At 48.6% G+C, this 17,235-nt stretch overlaps 1 protein-coding gene across 18 annotated transcripts in view; it reads left to right on the top strand.

Moving 5' to 3' along the window:
* Window positions 1-17,235, top strand: part of TRERF1 (transcriptional regulating factor 1) — a 196,463-nt gene that overhangs the window by 155,171 nt on the left and 24,057 nt on the right. For 10 of the 18 annotated variants that reach the window (XM_054698796.1, XM_054698799.1, XM_054698793.1 and 7 more), the window contains 9 exons: window positions 5,458-7,167; window positions 8,601-8,647; window positions 9,517-9,667; window positions 10,795-11,106; window positions 11,440-11,559; window positions 14,486-14,876; window positions 15,589-15,655; window positions 16,703-16,842; window positions 16,978-17,081. In XM_054698796.1, coding sequence (XP_054554771.1) covers window positions 5,716-7,167; window positions 8,601-8,647; window positions 9,517-9,667; window positions 10,795-11,106; window positions 11,440-11,559; window positions 14,486-14,876; window positions 15,589-15,655; window positions 16,703-16,842; window positions 16,978-17,081 — 2,784 coding nt within the window. In that variant the 5' untranslated portion in view covers window positions 5,458-5,715. The remainder of the gene's footprint in view (window positions 1-5,457; window positions 7,168-8,600; window positions 8,648-9,516; window positions 9,668-10,794; window positions 11,107-11,439; window positions 11,560-14,485; window positions 14,877-15,588; window positions 15,656-16,702; window positions 16,843-16,977; window positions 17,082-17,235) is intronic. The other 8 variants (XM_037519718.2, XM_054698804.1, XM_054698805.1 and 5 more) reach the window with 4 other exon arrangements.

The following is a 17,235-nucleotide window of genomic DNA, read 5'->3' as shown; positions in this document are numbered from 1 at the left end:
CTGTTCTAGACCCAACTGTTACATCTCTGGGCCTCAACTTCATCACCTGTAATCTGAAAAGATTAGATGATCTCAAAGGCAGTCTTAAGCCAGAAAGGGCATCAGATAAAATAGGAGGACTCCTTAAAAACACAGATTGTGGGGACCTGCCCCCAAATTCCAGATTCAGTATTTATAACAAGTTCCCAAGTGGTACAGGATGCTACTGGCCAGGGAACCACACTTTGGGAGTCCATCTCTAATTTTCTAGGGTTCTGTGCTTATAAATAAACACCTTCCCAGTTCTGAAAATATCAGCAAATGAAGAATAGATTCCTGTAGCTCAGAACACAAAATAATCCCTCTTGTCCAGAAATCAGGAACACTTAAAGCAGGCACGTCAACAAAAGTAAAGTTATCTGGCTTCTGTTCCACCAGCAGGGATATCATGGAGGGATATGAAATCAGACCCTGATCAGTGTGGTCAGTTTTAACAAGTAATTCTTCCTCTGAAGAGGTGCTTGGTTTAAAAAAAAAAAAAAAAAAGACTTTCTAGGACGATTTAGGTGGTGAGATTTAAGCCAGGCAAAACATTCTGAAATCACCAGGTCTAATGCCCACAGGATAACACTGTTCAATGTCTTTTTTTTTTTTTTTTTTTTTTAATGATCATGCCACTCTCTCGGAGAGCTTTTTTATTTATTTATTTATTTATACAAGCACTGGGTACAGTCAGAGGCGTGGGAGGGTGAGAGAATTCACCAGAGCCAGAGCGGGGAGCAGAACAGGCAGAAGCACCGAAGTACACTGCTGAGGGGAGCAGCGGGCGGCAGGAGAGGTCTGCGCGCCATGCGGGACCCTCCTCCAGTGGCAGGGGAGCAGCCGGGGATTGAACCGGCGCTGCAGAGGCTGCAGGCAGCTTCGCAACCCAGCGCTCAACCGCTGCGCCACTGGGGAGGCCCTGTTCGAAGTCATTTTACGGCACCACATAATTTATCCTTGAACATACAAGTTCCTGATAAAGATCTAGTGCCCAGCACAGACCCTTGCACCTGACTTCAAGCCTTTGTGCATGCATTCATTGAGTCATTCATTCAACTAACATTAGCCCTCCTTCAACAGATCCTTACAGGAGATGAAGAATGTGCCAAATATTATGGTAGGTTTTGAGAATAGAATGATGGGCAAAAATAAGCATGATCCCTGCCCTGATAGAGGAAGATTCATGAATTAGTTGTATTGTTGCAAGTATAGAGTGAGGAGAGTGGTCTGGAGGAAAGAAATACTGTTTTATGAGAACATAGAAGAAAGGATCCTGATATATTATTGGGGTGGGGCCAGGATAGACCTTCTGAGAAAGTATAGTTCAAACTAAGATCTGAAGGATGCCCAGGATATGGCTAGAGGAAGAGGGACTGGGGAGGGAAAAGTTATCCAAATTGGAAGGATAATAATGTGCAAAGGTCTTGTGGTAGGAGGCAGCATGGCAGGTTTAAGGAACTGAGTGAAGACCAGAGGGGTTAGGAGTGCAAGCGGGGAGAGCAAGGAAAGGGGGATTCATCATGAGGCTGGGACAAAATGTCTAACAGCCCTGTCATCCTTGTTATTTTGATTTTTAAACTAAGAGCATTAAGATGCTATCAAAGGGTTTTAAAAAGTGGAATGATGGGATCAGAGTTAATATTTTGAAAAGTTCCTTTTGCTGCTGTTGTCTGCAGAATGGACAAGACTATAAAGTACAAGGCTGTTGGAATAGTCCAGAAGACAGCTATGGTATTTTGGACAAGGGTGAGAGTAGTGGAACCAGAGAAAAATAGATGGAGTTAAGAAAATGTCAGCAAGTAAACTGCTAATAGCCCTCATACTACATCAGATCCTTTCTTCTAGCAGGTATATTGATAGGTCGTGGTGGTTACTTAAGGGAGAGGGAGGAGTCAAGGGCAAGACTTTGGAACAGCATCTATTTTGAGGAAGATGACATTGAGTTTGCCTTTGAACATGGAAGTGGTGATGTGAAGTAGATCAGGAACTCAAACCCTCTCATCTGGGGGCAGTCATCAAGCATCAGCAAGGTATGTGTGATGGGTGAGGATATCAAGGAAGAAAGCATACTGCCTCCTCAGAAAAGGAAGGGGGTCTCCTTGTACTGTGTCATGAGCCCCTGGAGGATAAGCACTTTAAGAAAGGAGAGTCTGTTCCCACTGACAACCTAAGAGGGTGGTTTCTCTCGCTTATTCTCTTCCTGCTGACCATATCCAGGTTCAGGTCTTATAAAACCATGTCTAGGGGGCCTCCCTGGTAGCACAGGGGATTAAGATGTAGCATTATGAAGCTATCCACAGCCACTGCAGCATGAGTTCGATCCCGGGCAGGTTGCTACCCACATGGTGCAGCAGACCTCTCCTGTCTCTCCTGCTGCTCCCCTCAGCAGTGTGTTTCAGTCAGTCTGCCTTTCTGTTCCCCACTGTCTCTGGAGGATCCTCTCACCCCCCACACACATCTCTGGCCTGTACCCCAGTTCTTGTATGCATAAGTAAATAAATCTTTTTTAAAAAATAAATTAAATAAAATCATGTCTGACCTGGATGCTGCAAGGGCCTGTCGCCCATTCTCAAATTTTAGTGTAAATATGGATCATTTGAGGTGAATATATAGAGAATCTTCCTTCTCTATAAAACGAAGATTCTGATTTAGTAGATGCGGCTGAAGCCTGAGATTCTGAATTTCACAAGCTCCTCGGTGATACAGACCACATTTTGAGCATTGAGGGGAGTTGGTCTCCCTGCTTTTGAAGGTCAGTGCCCTCACACCCAGCTTCCTGATTGGCCTGCCAGGGCTCAGGGGCCCTCTGTCGCCTTCCATGGCTCACCACACAAATGTCCTTTCCAGATCTGCTCCAGCCATCTGTGGCCAGCCTTGTTTCCTCCCTCTGCTTTCCTTCACCTGTCCTTCATTGCCTCAAACCCCTCGCTCTGAATCTGGTCATCTCCTTTTCTTGTAGTTCAGAAAAGGGACTGAGACAACCAGGCCAGCTCCCAAGTGGAGAGGAACTACTGGGTGGTTTTTAAACTTTTCTGCCTAAAATCCCACATAAAAGTATTTTGTAAATCTGTTTACCCCCTCACACATTTTTAAGTTTACATCTACGTTTTTTATCATACGCTTGCAGAAGATGCGATGTCCAGTTTAATGTAAACATCGATATTTTTAAATAAAACTATTACATCACTGTTTATCCAGTGGAATCTAAACACCATAGCAATTTCATACCCACCATCAGCCATTTAAAAAATGCATGAACACATTCTTTGTTAATAGTGTTCCTTTTTTCCTCCTTGAAACTTTATTTGTTTCACTTCCCCCATGGGACTTTATCTTAATGTAATACATGCAATATATCTTTATGCTAGAACTCTTTCATTTGTTTCTGTCATATTTCTCCTTAGCAATTTTTTATGAAATTAAAACTTTTTAATTTCCTGAAATCATAAAGCTCTAAGTATTAGAATTTTCTTCTGGTTGGAGTTATCATTCCAGTTATTAATAGCACATAGTTGATCAAAATAACATAAATGTATTACTAATTTGGATACATAATTAATAAACATAAAAACTCTAATTATATATAAAATGCAACTCTTAGTGAGGGGGTGATGCTGCTGGATGAATTTTTTAAAGATTTATTTATGCGTACAAGAACTGGGGTACAGGCCAGAGGTGTGGGGGGTGTGTGTGAAAGGAGCCACCAGAGGCAGAGTGGGAAGCAAAACAGGCAGATCCACTGAAATGCACTGCTGAGGGGAGCAGTAGGCGAGGCACGAGAGGTCTGCTCCACCATGTGGGTCGCTCCCTGGTTGGGGATCAAACTTGTGCTGCAGTGGCTGCAGATAGCTTCATAGATTGCGTCTTAGCCCCTTGCGCCACAAGGGAGGCCCGATGCTGGATGACTTTTTAGAATACATCTTTTAACTGATGTTCAGCATACTTGAGTTTTCACATAGTGAGCATGCTAGACATTTGCTGGTCCTGGGTTATTTCTTCAATTCGTCTGTTTATCCATGGAATATCATTATTTGCCACTAGCATGAGACAAGGATCAGCACCAATTGTATTTGCAGTTTTCATTTTCTATGTAAGCAGTGAAAACCCTTATTCCCGTGACTGGTAACTAGGAAGACACGCTTTGTTAAAGCAGAGTCTCTCACTTCTTGCTCTGCTTCTGAGTTACATGCCAAAAATCACATAGTGATCTATCACTAACACTTGTATTTTAATTTTAATTACTTCTATTAGGCTTCCTAGTAAAAAGAGAATTGCAAAGAAGATTTACTACTCCTTTATTGCACATTTTCTTGGTTTTTAAATGTCCTCCTATGTGGTGACTAGGAAGAGGGGGAGGTTTTCCCTGGGACAGTAAACCCCATTACTCTACTGGCAGTAAACCCAGTGGAGTGGAGATGGGGGCTCCTTTCTTTTGTAAAGGACAAGGAGGGCTGTTGTGAAAGAGCAAGGTATAAAAGTTCAACTTGCACCTCTATCACCGGTCAGTTCTAGAAAAGAGTTTCTCTGGAGGTTGACGACCTGAAAATTGGTTCTTCTAAAACTGAGTGTGAGTGCAGTCTCGGAGGATCTTCCAGTGTATCCCTCCAAGGCTCACATGCCCTAGTTGAAAGTGCACGAAAGAACCTGGTAGGACTCAGCCCAGATTGGGACACCTTCCAAACTTCCTAGCTCGTGTTTCTAAGAGAAAGTGTCTGATTGACCCAGCCTGTTTGTTCGTGCCAGGCCACATCATAGGTTTTTGGGCTTGGGGTGGTCCCCCAACTCCCCCCACACACAGATGTTTCTCCGAGCAGGGACCACAAGGAAGCAGGTCGCCGTGTTGACCAGGAGGCAAACTAATATGTGCAGTGCTCCTCTTTGAAAGTTTCTCCAGTTCTGTTCTTCTGCTGGAAATATGTTCTCCAGTCTGAGGCCCCTTATCTGTTATTTTCACCTTTTCATTCCATTCAGCTCTTCTCTCCTGATGATGTACTTATGCTAACTATAAGTTCCTCAAGAACCGGCCATGTTTCAATCATTTCCTAGTAGTGTACCTTACACTTAGTAGGTTTCTAAGAAGTACTTGCTGGGCAGAAAAATTGATTAATGCTTGTCTTAAACGTCTCCGAATCCCCACAGTTTCTCGCATAGTGCTGGGTTTTCAATAGCAGGGTCCCAGAAGAGTGGAGCAGTTAATCAGTGAACCAAACAATGAATTAACAAATCAAGCAGCTAATGAGCCATTGAGCTGTGGCTTGAAAGTAAGACTTCTCAACACACATGAGGGTCAGATCTGCAGAATCAGTGTAAAGGGTGTGGAGTACATGAAACTGGCTATTTCTCATCAAGTTTCCTGTCTGGTATTTATGTTTGTAGCTAGCTTGTCACAAAACATCCCAGTAAATCCATCCCTGTCCTTTGCATCTTGTCTTGCAGGTGTGAGCAGCAACTCTTCACCACGGTGGTGTTTGGTCGGGACCTCAGCCCGGGTGAGGATGTAAGAGCCACCGCCCTGCACATGCGCGGTACAAGTCAAGAGGACCATCTGGCTCTAGCCACGCTCACAGACATGTCAGCCGTGGAATAGTGTGGACACTTTCTCTCAGCTTCTCAGGGTTTCAGTCCTTCTGGATTTGTTTCATTTACCTTTTTATATGGTTTTGTGGCTGGACGTTCACCACCCAGGCGGGCATCATGGGGGATCAGCAGCTCTACAAGACCAACCACGTGACTCACGGTGGTGAGAACCTTTTCTACCAACAGCCACCACTAGGCGTCCACAGCGGGCTGAACCACAACTATGGGAATACAGTCACAGGGGCTGGGATGGATGCCTCTCAGGCATCACCCATCTCCCCCCACTTCCCTCAAGATACACGGGATGGTCTAGGCTTGCCTGTTGGCTCCAAAAACCTTGGCCCAGTGGATACCTCCAGGCAGGGAGGGTGGAGTGGCCATGCAGGGCCTGGAAACCATGTTCAGCTACGTGGCAACCTGACCAACTCAAATATGATGTGGGCGGCACCGAGCCAGCCTGAACCCACTGATGGTTACCAGTACACCTACTCCCAGGCTAGCGAGATCCGGACCCAGAAGCTCACCAGTGGTGTCCTGCACAAACTAGACTCCTTCACCCAGGTGTTTGCCAACCAAAACCTGCGAATTCAGGTTAACAATATGGCCCAGGTGCTGCACACCCAGTCAGCAGTGATGGATGGAGCCCCTGACAGTGCCCTCCGCCAGCTGCTGTCCCAGAAGCCCATGGAGCCCCCTGCATCGGCCATACCTTCCCGCTACCAGCAGGTGCCGCAGCAGCCTCACCCTGGTTTCACTGGGGGGCTGTCCAAACCAGCTCTTCAGGTCGGGCAGCACCCTAGCCAAGGACACCTGTATTATGACTACCAGCAGCCACTGGCTCAGATGCCAGTGCAGGGAGGACAGCCACTGCAGGCCCCACAGATGCTGTCCCAGCACATGCAACAGATGCAGCAGCATCAGTATTACCCACAGCAGCAACAGCAGCAAGCTGGCCAGCAGCGGATGTCGATGCAAGAAATGCAGCAGCAGCAGCTTCGCCCACCACAGCCCCAGCAGCAGCAGCAACAGCAGCAGCAGCAGCAGCAGCAGCAGCAACAGCAGCATCTTCAGCTGCAGCAGCGGCAGAGTTCAGTGCAGATACCTCAGTATTACCAGTCCCAACCCATGATGCAGCACTTACAAGAGCAGCAGCAGCAACAGATGCACCTACAGCCCCCTTCTTATCACAGGGACCCCCACCAGTACACTCCGGAGCAGGCCCACGCTGTCCAGCTGATTCAGCTGGGCTCCATGCCCCAGTACTACTACCAGGAGTCCCAGCAGCCCTACAACCACCCCCTCTACCAGCAGAGCCACCTGCCCCAGCACCAGCAGCGTGAGGACAGTCAGCCCAAGACCTACCCGAGCGACAGACAGAGCCAGGCCATGCTGAGCTCCCATGGGGACCTGGGGCCCCCTGATACAGGAATGGCAGACCCAGCAAGCATGGACCTGAATCGGGCCAGCAGTGCCCTGCCACATCGGCCACTCCTGTCCCCCAGTGGAGTCCACCTCAACAACATGGGACCTCAGCACCAGCAGCTGTCTCCCAGTGCCATGTGGCCCCAGGTATTCACATTGTGGAAGTTTTTCCTGGAATCTTAATGTGCTACAGGGGCAGCCAGTGCTGAGTCTGTGTAGTGCCCATTCCTCTCTCCAGCTCCTTCATCCCTTTTGTTCTTTATTCAGTCCATAAATGTTAGCCTACATGGGACAGACACTACCAGTGCCAGGCACTTGGAATCCAAGTCAATTTTTACTGTGTCTTTACTCACTGAGCCTATAATCTCACTAAGAAGATGGTCAAAGTACAATATCAGGTCCTGAATGATGCATGTAATGATCAAGGCCAAAGTCAAGTGTCTAGGGACCACACAGTGGGAATGTCTGGTCCTTCTTGGATCTGTGACTTCAGGGCATTCCCTGTGAAATTCTTTCCCCTTTGGGAGTGAGACCACATTTCTACAACCTTTTTCAAGTATGTTGCTCAGAACAGGAATTGCATAGGATATTTAATGACTATTGCAAGAGGGACACGTGAGTTCTCTGCATAAACTTAGGGTATCTTAAAGTGAAACAGGTTACCATGCTATAGAGCTTCACAGTGACTTTAATATGCTAGTGTGCACAGAAAATCTCCCAAAGGGAATACCAGTTAGAATAGCAAAGATAAAAACCTTAGCTGCCCACAGGATCCAGGCAGGTAAAGTGAATAAGCGAAATGGCTGGATATGAGACAGTAATAGGGAGTGGTGGTGACTGTGGTGGATGGGAGAGCAAAACCCTATCTAATAGAATTCTAAAACGAATATTTAAAAAGTCTAGCCTAACAAAGCATGTCTGCAGGCCAAAATCAGCCTGTGGGCCACCGTTATTAACCCTTGATTATTTCCCAAATGTGCTTGACCACAAAGAAGCTACTGTGTGTTGGGCATTGCTCATACCTTGCCACGTTCCAAGGACTGCATTCATGTGACAAGGTTAGGGAAGGAGGGAACCTTCAATAGGACAAGTTAGATGGAGAGAGGGCTCTGACCAGAGGTGACCTTCTGTTTACTGCGGGCTTGTGCTCAGCAGTAAGTAAGACCTTTTGTGAATATAAGAGCCAGATGACATGGACAAAGCTGAAAAAAGAATTTCAGCTGAATGTGTCCTGCATGGAGCTGGTGTTATGACTCTCCCTGGAATGGAACCTGTTTATACAGAATGGGTGGACTGGAAGAACAGGAAGGAATGAGTTGGGGTTGAGTCCCTGGATCTGTGGCTATTGGCAGCTCCCAGAGGCGGGCTGTGGTCCCACAACAGGGAGCAGTCAAGGAAAGAAGTATCAGGTCCAGAAGAGGGAGAGCGAATGGTGTGCGTGTGATCAGCAGGAGGCAGAGAGCAGGAGGAGCCCTAGAAGTAGCAACCCTGGGGTTCCTGCCCCTCAAGGATGCCTCCCAACAGAAACACATTTTTTTTTTGTTTTCTTTCTTTCGGTGCCTTGCTTCGCTCAAAATTAGATGCACCTACCTGATGACAGAGCCCAGCCAGGGTCCCCTGAGTCAAGGTAAGATGTATGACAGGAGGCTTATTGACATTTTGGGAGGTTTTCCTAAGTTGTCTCTCATAATTTACAATTTCTAAGTCAATTCCTCAGAGGTTTATGGGAATAATAATAGTTATTGTGTTCGAGTATGTACTGTGTGCTAGACACTTTATATTGTGTCTAATAAAGTAAGCTGGTGAGGGTAAGTATGATTGCCATGTGCCCAGTACATAGAAAGCACTCACCCACTGTTTGCTTTTACTGTTACTTTACAAATGAGAAAACTGGGGTTCAGAGAGCTTGAAGTTGCACATCAAGAAAGTTGCAGTGCTGGTAGTGACTCCATAGCACATGTTCTGTCCCAGGTCCATTTATTCAGTCAATATGTACTGAGTACCTGCTGTGTGCCAGGCATACAGCTAAATGCGAGATGCTGCAGTGAATAGTTTAGACTTGGGTCCCCTTGTCATGGGCACTGCAGATAAGGACCTGATAAACTGCTAATACGTGCACCCTAGAGGTGAACCAGAGGACATAGACACGTGACTCTTAAGGGACGGCTTCTGGAAGAGGGGGCCTGAGCGGACCCTACGAGGGTCATAAGCTGTAGGTATGAAAAACCCAGCACCTGAGGGCCTAGAATGAAGCAAGGTGTTTAGTGCAACTCTTACATGACTTCAAGCAAGCCCTTTCCCACTCTGAGCCTCAGTTTTTCAAATCAGTAAATTGGACTTAGTTCTCTGAAGGGAATTGGAGTGATGTGGTGGGGCCGTGGACGTGCGAGCATTGAATGAAAAAAAATGTGTTCATTGTGGGGTGTGAAATCTTGTGCTAAATCACTCTTCCCCTTCAACGTGAATATCATCTCCATTTGGCCCTCCCCTGAGCAGTGGCCAACCGAAAGGCGTGTTTGGGGAGCAGTTTGACGCCAAGAACAAGCTGACATGCTCCATCTGCCTGAAGGAGTTCAAGAGCCTGCCTGCCCTGAACGGCCACATGCGGTCGCACGGGGGAATGAGGGCTTCCCCCAGCCTCAAACAGGTTAGCAGGCGCCAGCTCCGGTCCTTTCCAGGCCATGTGCTATTTGCTTTGCTTTGCTGCCGTCAGACAGTGATGTAAGCCCCATGCAGACAGCTGGGGAGGCACAGTCCCTTCCTGAGGGGTAGCTTGAGCTTTGATGCTAGGAGCCTCAGCTCAAACAGCTCCCACTTCCATTGGCTTTATGAACAAGGATCAAAGCAGAAATATTAGAATTCTTTTAGGGGATCCCAGCCTTCTCATCTCCCAGAGAAGACAGCAAAGAAACCATAGAGGTGCAGTATTATTTTTAGTTTCTGCTGCTTGAAACACCCAAGACCAGGGTCACTTACCCCTTCCAGATCAGGAGTCGATGGCCAGGGGGAGATACTATAACCAATGGACTCCCAGCCAGCATTGTCTATTCACCAGTGCACTAATGTTAGGCTCTAGCATGCAAAAATCTTAAAATACCCTCAGGATTATCCAAGAAGGCTATCCTTGTGTGAACTATCCAGGCAGTTTTAGAGTTAGATTAAAATTCAAAGAATTTCCTCAGAACTCTTTGACTATCGTGGATCTTTATTTAAATCTACAAGATTTAAATAAAATCTCTGTTCACCATAATTTTGGACAATCAGGTTACTCCATCTCCTGACCACTCCAGATAATAGAGCTTTGTCTTCACTATTTAAAAGAAACATGTTTTGTATTTTCAATGTGGTTCCCAACCTGAGTAGAATTTAAGATGGAATGCCTGTCTGCATTTGACAGATAATAAACTGAGGCCCATAGATTCAAAAAGCTCTATACAAAAGCATCCCCCTTTTTTTGGCCTCTTTTCAAGTACATACATACCCTTTGCTTTAAAAGCAATGGCCACGACGCACATACACATTTTTAATAGTTGTTTCCAATATACAAGCTACACAGTCAATTTTTTTAATATAGAAAGCGGTACATGGCCTCGTCCGCCGCCGACTGGCATCCCTTGAAGCCAAGGGACTCAGGGTGGCAGGAAGAAAGCTGCCCTGCAGTGGTTCCCAGTCACCCATGCCTGATGTCCTGGAACCTTTCAGGAAAAGCAGAGTGAGTCCCCCCTTGTAAGTGCTGCCCTCAGCCCAGGATCAAAGCCTTTATTGTCTGTGTAGGAGGAAGGAGAGAAGGCCCCGCCACCTCAGCCACCTCAGCCCCAGCCGCCACTGCCGCCTCCGCCGCCACCGCAACCGCAGCTCCCTCCCGAGGCTGAAAGCCTCACGCCTATGGTCATGCCCGTGTCTGTCCCTGTCAAGCTTCTCCCGCCCAAGCCCAGCTCTCAGGGCTTCGCCAACAGCGTCGTTGCCGCCCCCTCCGCCAGAGACAAGCCAGCCAGCTCGATGTCGGACGACGAGATGCCCGTGCTCGTGAGGATGACCCTCTCTCCCCCACACTCACCCCAAGGGGCTGTCCCCCGCACGCCTGCTGTGAGTTGCTGCTCTGCCCTGCCTGCCTGGGGTGGGGACATCCCTTTGCTTTCTTGGAGAAGGGGACGGCTCCTCCAGGGTCATTGACCTCACTGACCTGACCGCAGATCTGGCCTGACCTCTCAGGTCAAGCCCCCAAGTCACCTTGGGAATAGAGTCCTCATCATCCATACTGCCCACTACCCATTCAACGCCTGTTCCTCTGCCAGGCTAACTTCTGGCTTAGAAACAGAGATAGTAACTCCGCTGGTAGTCACTGATAGAACCGCACGAGTTACTGAACTATAGAAGTACTGCCCCAGATAGTAAATAGCTATTGCTGGGGGGCACTAGCCCCTCTCCCAGGTTCTCCAGATCACCCCAATTCCAGCAACCAAGGATGTAACCACCTCCGGCACAGCAGAGCCTCCAGGCAACAGCCCAGACAGCCATTCCAATGGTCAGCCTTACCAGGTGATTGATATTTCTAATACTACACCTGCTTAACTACCCTTGGAGGACCTCATTCATTAAGGTTCACAAAATAATTCCACTCAAAGGCACCTACCCCCAATCTCAGGAAAGCAAAGAGATTTATGTTTCGCACTCACTGTTAAGTTCTCTTTCTCAAATTCCACGTGCTTCAACCAAGCAGCTTAGCTTGGCTCGGGGACAGAGTTCTCTCCCTCCCCCCTCCCCTCTCTCCCTCTCTCTTATTACTCCTCTCTCTCACTTGCCCACCCTCCCTCAGGAGTCTGTAACGACATCAGATTTGTCCTCTCCCCACAAAGTGTAGCGCGCGTCATATTTGCCCTTAGAACAGGTGACTGCTGCGATTTCAGGAGACACGAAGGTGGGTTTGGGCCAGAAGAGGGGTAGGGACAATAATTAAGAGAACTAGAAAAGTCCAGAAAGACTTTTTTTGGCTCGTGATGTAATATGAAAGCTTCAGAAGGGGAGAGACTGGTGGACAACCCCTGGGGGTAAGGATTTTCTTCAGCTGGCAGGACTTGGAAGCCAGCAGTAGGCAGAAGAGATTAAATAACACAGTCGACCTCCCTCTTTGTCCAGAGAAGTTCCCGATTTGGTGGGCGACACAGTTTCTACCCTTGGAAAAGCTCAGCTTGAAACTGGAGCTACAGTAAGGGGTTCCTAGTCACAGAGGGGTCAGAGCCCCAGGTGCACCCCACCCCATTCAAGAGCATGAGAGAAAGATCAGGGCCGAGGAGAAGTAGTGCTTCCCTGGGTGTTGCTGGGAGGGATACACCTGGTTGCTAAGTAATTTGGAACTCTAATGAGTAATTAGGAGAGGCAAGGGAGTTTGGTTCGAGTTGCTCAGAGGAGATAATCAGGAGGGGATTTATAAGCGGGGTTCTGAAGACAGATATGAATTTGGCTTTGTGGAAGGGGTGAGACCTCATAGGTGGGGAGATAAACTTGAAGAAGCATGTAGGTGGGATTGAGTAAATATGAGCAGTCTTGGCACTTGGTATAAAGAAATTAAAACATCTGGGGAGGAGCCCAGGGTTCTTATCCCCACTGTGCTCCTAGTCAGAGAAAAAGGCAGCTGAGACTGCCTCTCTCAGGCTCAATTTTGCCCTTGACCTTAGGAGGAGTGGACCTTATCAATGGTTCTCACCCTCTGGGGAGCTTTGAAAACCATTCAGTGCTGGGACCTACCCCCGGAGAATCTGAATACCAGGTGAGAGAGGAACAGTGTAAATACTTCCTCTCAAGTGACACCCAGGTCTGATCTTCTGGTTAGCTTCTCCAGCCCTGTGGTTTCAGAGTCTTGCTTGGAGGACCAGGAAATCTGAGGTAGAGGTAGAGTAACAGGACTAGAGGAGACTGGAGCAGATGGAGCCTGACAGGGACCATCGGCCGTGTGATCAGAGGTTTGGATTCCACTGCAGGGTTGAGGTCGCCCAAGATCTGCATGATCTCATCGGTCACCCAGAAACAAAATTTCAGGATTACTCCGAGCTGGGGAGCACCAGTGTCCCCTGCCTATTCTCCTCAGCCCCTTCTCCATCTCTACCTCAGGCAGTGAGGAGCCCTCTGCTGGGGAGAGGAGACAGGCTGGTGCCGTCTGACCCAAGGAGAGCCCCCTGGGGGTGAGATAGGGCTTTCCAGCCTCCACACTGGAGCTGGAGCCTGGAGGGGGGTCCTGTGTCCCTCCACCTTTCCCCACCTCAGGACTGTAGCCTTAGGGGCTAGGAAGGCATTCCAGAAGACAGTGACGCTGAGGAAGAAACAGGAGGGGGCAGCCTCAAGTGCTTCTGAAGGAGGCAGTGGTAGGATGCCAGAGGGCGAGAAGCTTCCTCCCCCCCTCCTCTAGAGGCACTGGAACAGGCCACATGGTGTGGAGGCAGCTGGTCATGTGACCGTGGGCAGCCCTTCCCATCATCCCCTGCTGCCTCCTCCTCAGGCGCCACCCTGGGCACAGGAATTGCCTGGGACTGCAGCTGTGACTGACAGTGGCCTGAAAGGGTACCTCAGACTGCCCCAGCCTTTCTGCAGGTATCCCCTCGCCTCTCCTCCCAACAACCGCTGCCTCTCCAGCCACACCCAGCTCTGGGTTTTTCTGGGCAGATGCTGGCACCAAGTTTGTTTCTGTTTGGCTTTGGCATGCCCTGCTCATCTATTTACGTGCATATGTTTACTTAATAGTATATATGTCTCCATGTGACAGATCTTCCTTCCAGACTATGCTGGGTTCGGCTGCCATAAAATAAACTAACATCGCTGACAGGAAACTGACCTAGGAGAAGGGTTTGCTACAAAATGAGCCACCAGTGCTGGAAGCACTAGTGAGGAGAAGGGAGCAGGGAGGTTAACCAGGTCCATGAAAAGGGCCTTAAAGAGCATAGAGGGCTCTCCCTCAGCCCCAAAGTTACCTCGGAGAGCCCAGTGTGGGTCACTGGCCCTGGGAGCTTTGACTGGCCTGACCCCCTCTTCCTGCCACACAGCCTCTGCCCCACTTCCCTGAGTACATTATTCTGGCCCCTTCTCAGAACATGTGCTGTGTGTCCCTGATGGCTCTCCTCTGGGAGCACTGGGGAATTAAAGGGCCCACTCAGCTGGATTCCACTCAGCAGAAGGGAATGCAGTGATGAGCAATAAAGAATGTGAATTTATTCTTTCTTGCCCACCCACTAATCCTGCCACCCCCATCTCTCTCCAGACATTAAGGAATTCCTCCTAAACCAACGTTCTCTCCCTCGTCAGAACTGGCGTTATCTGAAATGGATGTGGCTTTTTTTTAAGGCAGTGGATGTTGGGGGTCAGACTAGCAAAAGAGGGTCCCCCGGCAGCACAGAAGTCCACCTTCGCTGGACCTGTGGAAACATCCTGTGGAGAAAGCCTGAGCTTTTTAGTCAGATCGTCCCTCCCGTTTTAGGAAATCCCCAGGAAGCATCAGCCCGGCGTTGCCAAGGCTGAGGAAACCCTGAAGACCCTGCCGGAGAAGGAGAAGAAAAAGTTCCGGCACCGGCCTGAGCCGCTCTTCATCCCGCCACCGCCCTCCTACAACCCGAACCCCGCCTCCTCGTACTCGGGCGCCACCCTGTACCAGAGTCAGCTGCGCTCCCCGCGCATCCTAGGGGACCACCTGCTCCTGGACGCCGCCCACGAGCTGCCCCCCTACACGCCCCCGCCCATGCTGAGCCCGGTGCGCCAGGGCTCGGGGCTCTTCAGCAACGTCCTCATCTCGGGGCACGGCCCTGGCGCCCACCCCCAGCTGCCCCTCACGCCGCTGACGCCCACCCCGCGCGTGCTGCTGTGTCGCTCCAGTGAGTACCACTTTTGCCTTTTCCTGAACCCTGAGGTGAGGGTTGGGGGTGTGGGGTGGGTTCACCTCTGGCTGTGCTGGCTTCTGCCCTGGAGGGTCTCGCTTTCTTTAGGTGTCCTGTTTATCCCGCACACTCCAGGGGGCTTGTCACCTATATGTTCTAGGCACCGTGCGAGGTGCTAGAAATACTTAGAATCAGTACAAAATTCTTATCCTTGAGGGAATCATGGGCTAGCTGGGGAAAAGAAGGCATTAGGCCATGACAGCCTCTTAGAGGTAAGGAAACAGTTGACGTGTGCGAACACTAAATAAGGCTATGCTGTGTATAATTGCATCAGACACCCAAAATAAATGTAATAAGTAGATGTACACAAAGGATTAAATACAATATGCAAGGCCAGGCCGCCACATTCTAGCATGTTGTGTAAAGATCAAGCATGGAGAGGCCTATGGTCGGAATCTCTTTCTAGAGCAAGAATAATTTTATAGAAACGATACAGTTTAACTGACCACAGTGGCTTCCCCCTGCCCTGTGTGAGAAATGGGTAAGCCATTTAATATCTTCAGTTCTTTGGAGACTGCTGTGGGTACCCCGGCATGAGTTGGGTAGGAGAGGAGCGCTATTATGACTGCTTGGATAACAGCCCATTTGCTTTAGTTTCTTCAGTACCCCTCCCCTGTTGACCAGTGGCCTCTGGTTTTTGTGCCTTCAGACAGCATCGATGGCAGCAACGTGACAGTCACCCCAGGGCCTGGAGAGCAGACCGTTGATGTTGAACCGTAAGGAAAAGCCAGTCATTCTTGAGTACACAACCCTCAGCTGAGGAAAGGAATCAGGAGCTTTGAAAAGTGCAGTTCGCACTTCTGGGGTCAGAGTGGCCACTGATGGAGAAGTCATAGGAATGGTAGAATCGTGCTACTTCTCGTGAAGCATTGTTTGCCTCTAATTGCCAGTGTTTCGAGGCCTTTACCGAAGACTAAGTACAGAGTTAAAGCATGAAGCCTATACTCACAGAACCTGCTGTTCCCCTCCCTGGCTCTTTGGGCCAGTTTGGTTGTGGCCACATGCTTTCTCATCCCCAGTGGTACTGGGCATCTCTCGCGGGGTTCCCAGCAATCTAGCGGTTTCTTTCCAAACATCCTTGCTTCCCTCATCCTCTAAGATTTTTGGCCAGTCCTCCAAATGGGCTTGAGTGGTAGAGAGGGACATAATGGAAGGGGAAGGTCATTCTTTTCATGAATAAATGCAGAAAAGAGGACAGGTGAGGCACTGGTGAGTAGATTGAGTCAGGAATTAGAAAACCTGAGTTTCAGCACCATTGTTACTTGATCTTGATCAAGTTAACCTTTCTAGGCTTCAGCTAGTTCATCCATTAAGTGGGACTAATTATCACTGCCTTGCTTATGTCACACATCTTTGTGAGGTTCCACTGGGATAATTTATGTGAAAACAGTCTGAAAGAAATAAAAAATGAAATAGGCACTCTGTATTTGTCCCATTTTTCCTGGTTAAATGGTACCAACTGGCCATGCTGGTGCTACCAACCTGGGCAGCTATTCCTTGGAATCTTCACCCTCTTCTCCCAGTTGTAGGGTGCTACAGTCTGCCCAGGCAGACTTCTCCCCTGCTCCCTTCAGTTCTAACCTTAAAGCTGTTACTTATCCCAGTGAAAAGGCCAGGCCTAGAATCTTAGGATCACACTGTGAGGAAATGCCCCCACATTCTTCTTGAAGAAGGAACTGGTTTCATTCTTTTTCAAGTTCCTGACAGTTGCCCTTGGCCTGAAAGTGAAGATCCCATTATTGTTTTTCTTCTTATCATTAAAGACGCATCAACATTGGCTTGAGATTCCAAGCAGAGATCCCAGAACTCCAGGATGTCTCTGCCTTGGCCCAGGACACACACAAGGCCACACTGGTATGGAAGCCCTGGCCAGAGCTGGAAAACCACGACCTCCAGCAAAGAGGTGAGGTGTTGCCAATGGGAAGTCTCCAGAGGGAAAGGCTTGATTCTCTCACCAGGATGTCTGGATCCAGGATCACTGTGCTTTTTCCGTGATACTGGGCTCTCCCTGATGCACTGACTTCTTTGTTCCCAACAGTGGAAAATCTCCTGAATTTGTGCTGTTCAAGTGCATTACCAGGTGGAGGAACCAATTCTGAATTTGCTTTGCACTCTCTCTTCGAGGCCAAAGGTGATGTGATGGTAAGCAGCCATGAAAAGTAGGCTTAGAGTTCATGTTCTTCATGTCAGAATTCTCAGGTTCCTGTGTGTCTTTTCCCACTTAACATACCACCAATTCATAAGATGATGACTAGTCAACACGCCTCCCTGTTCCTTATCTCAGAGAGTAAGTCAG

Source organism: Talpa occidentalis, unplaced genomic scaffold (genome assembly GCF_014898055.3).
Source record: "Talpa occidentalis isolate TD23 unplaced genomic scaffold, MPIMG_talOcc4v2.1 talOcc4.2, whole genome shotgun sequence".
NCBI classification, from domain to species: domain Eukaryota; kingdom Metazoa; phylum Chordata; class Mammalia; order Eulipotyphla; family Talpidae; genus Talpa; species Talpa occidentalis.
Note: the sequence above shows the minus strand (reverse complement) of the source record. Positions and strands in the feature narration are given on the sequence as shown.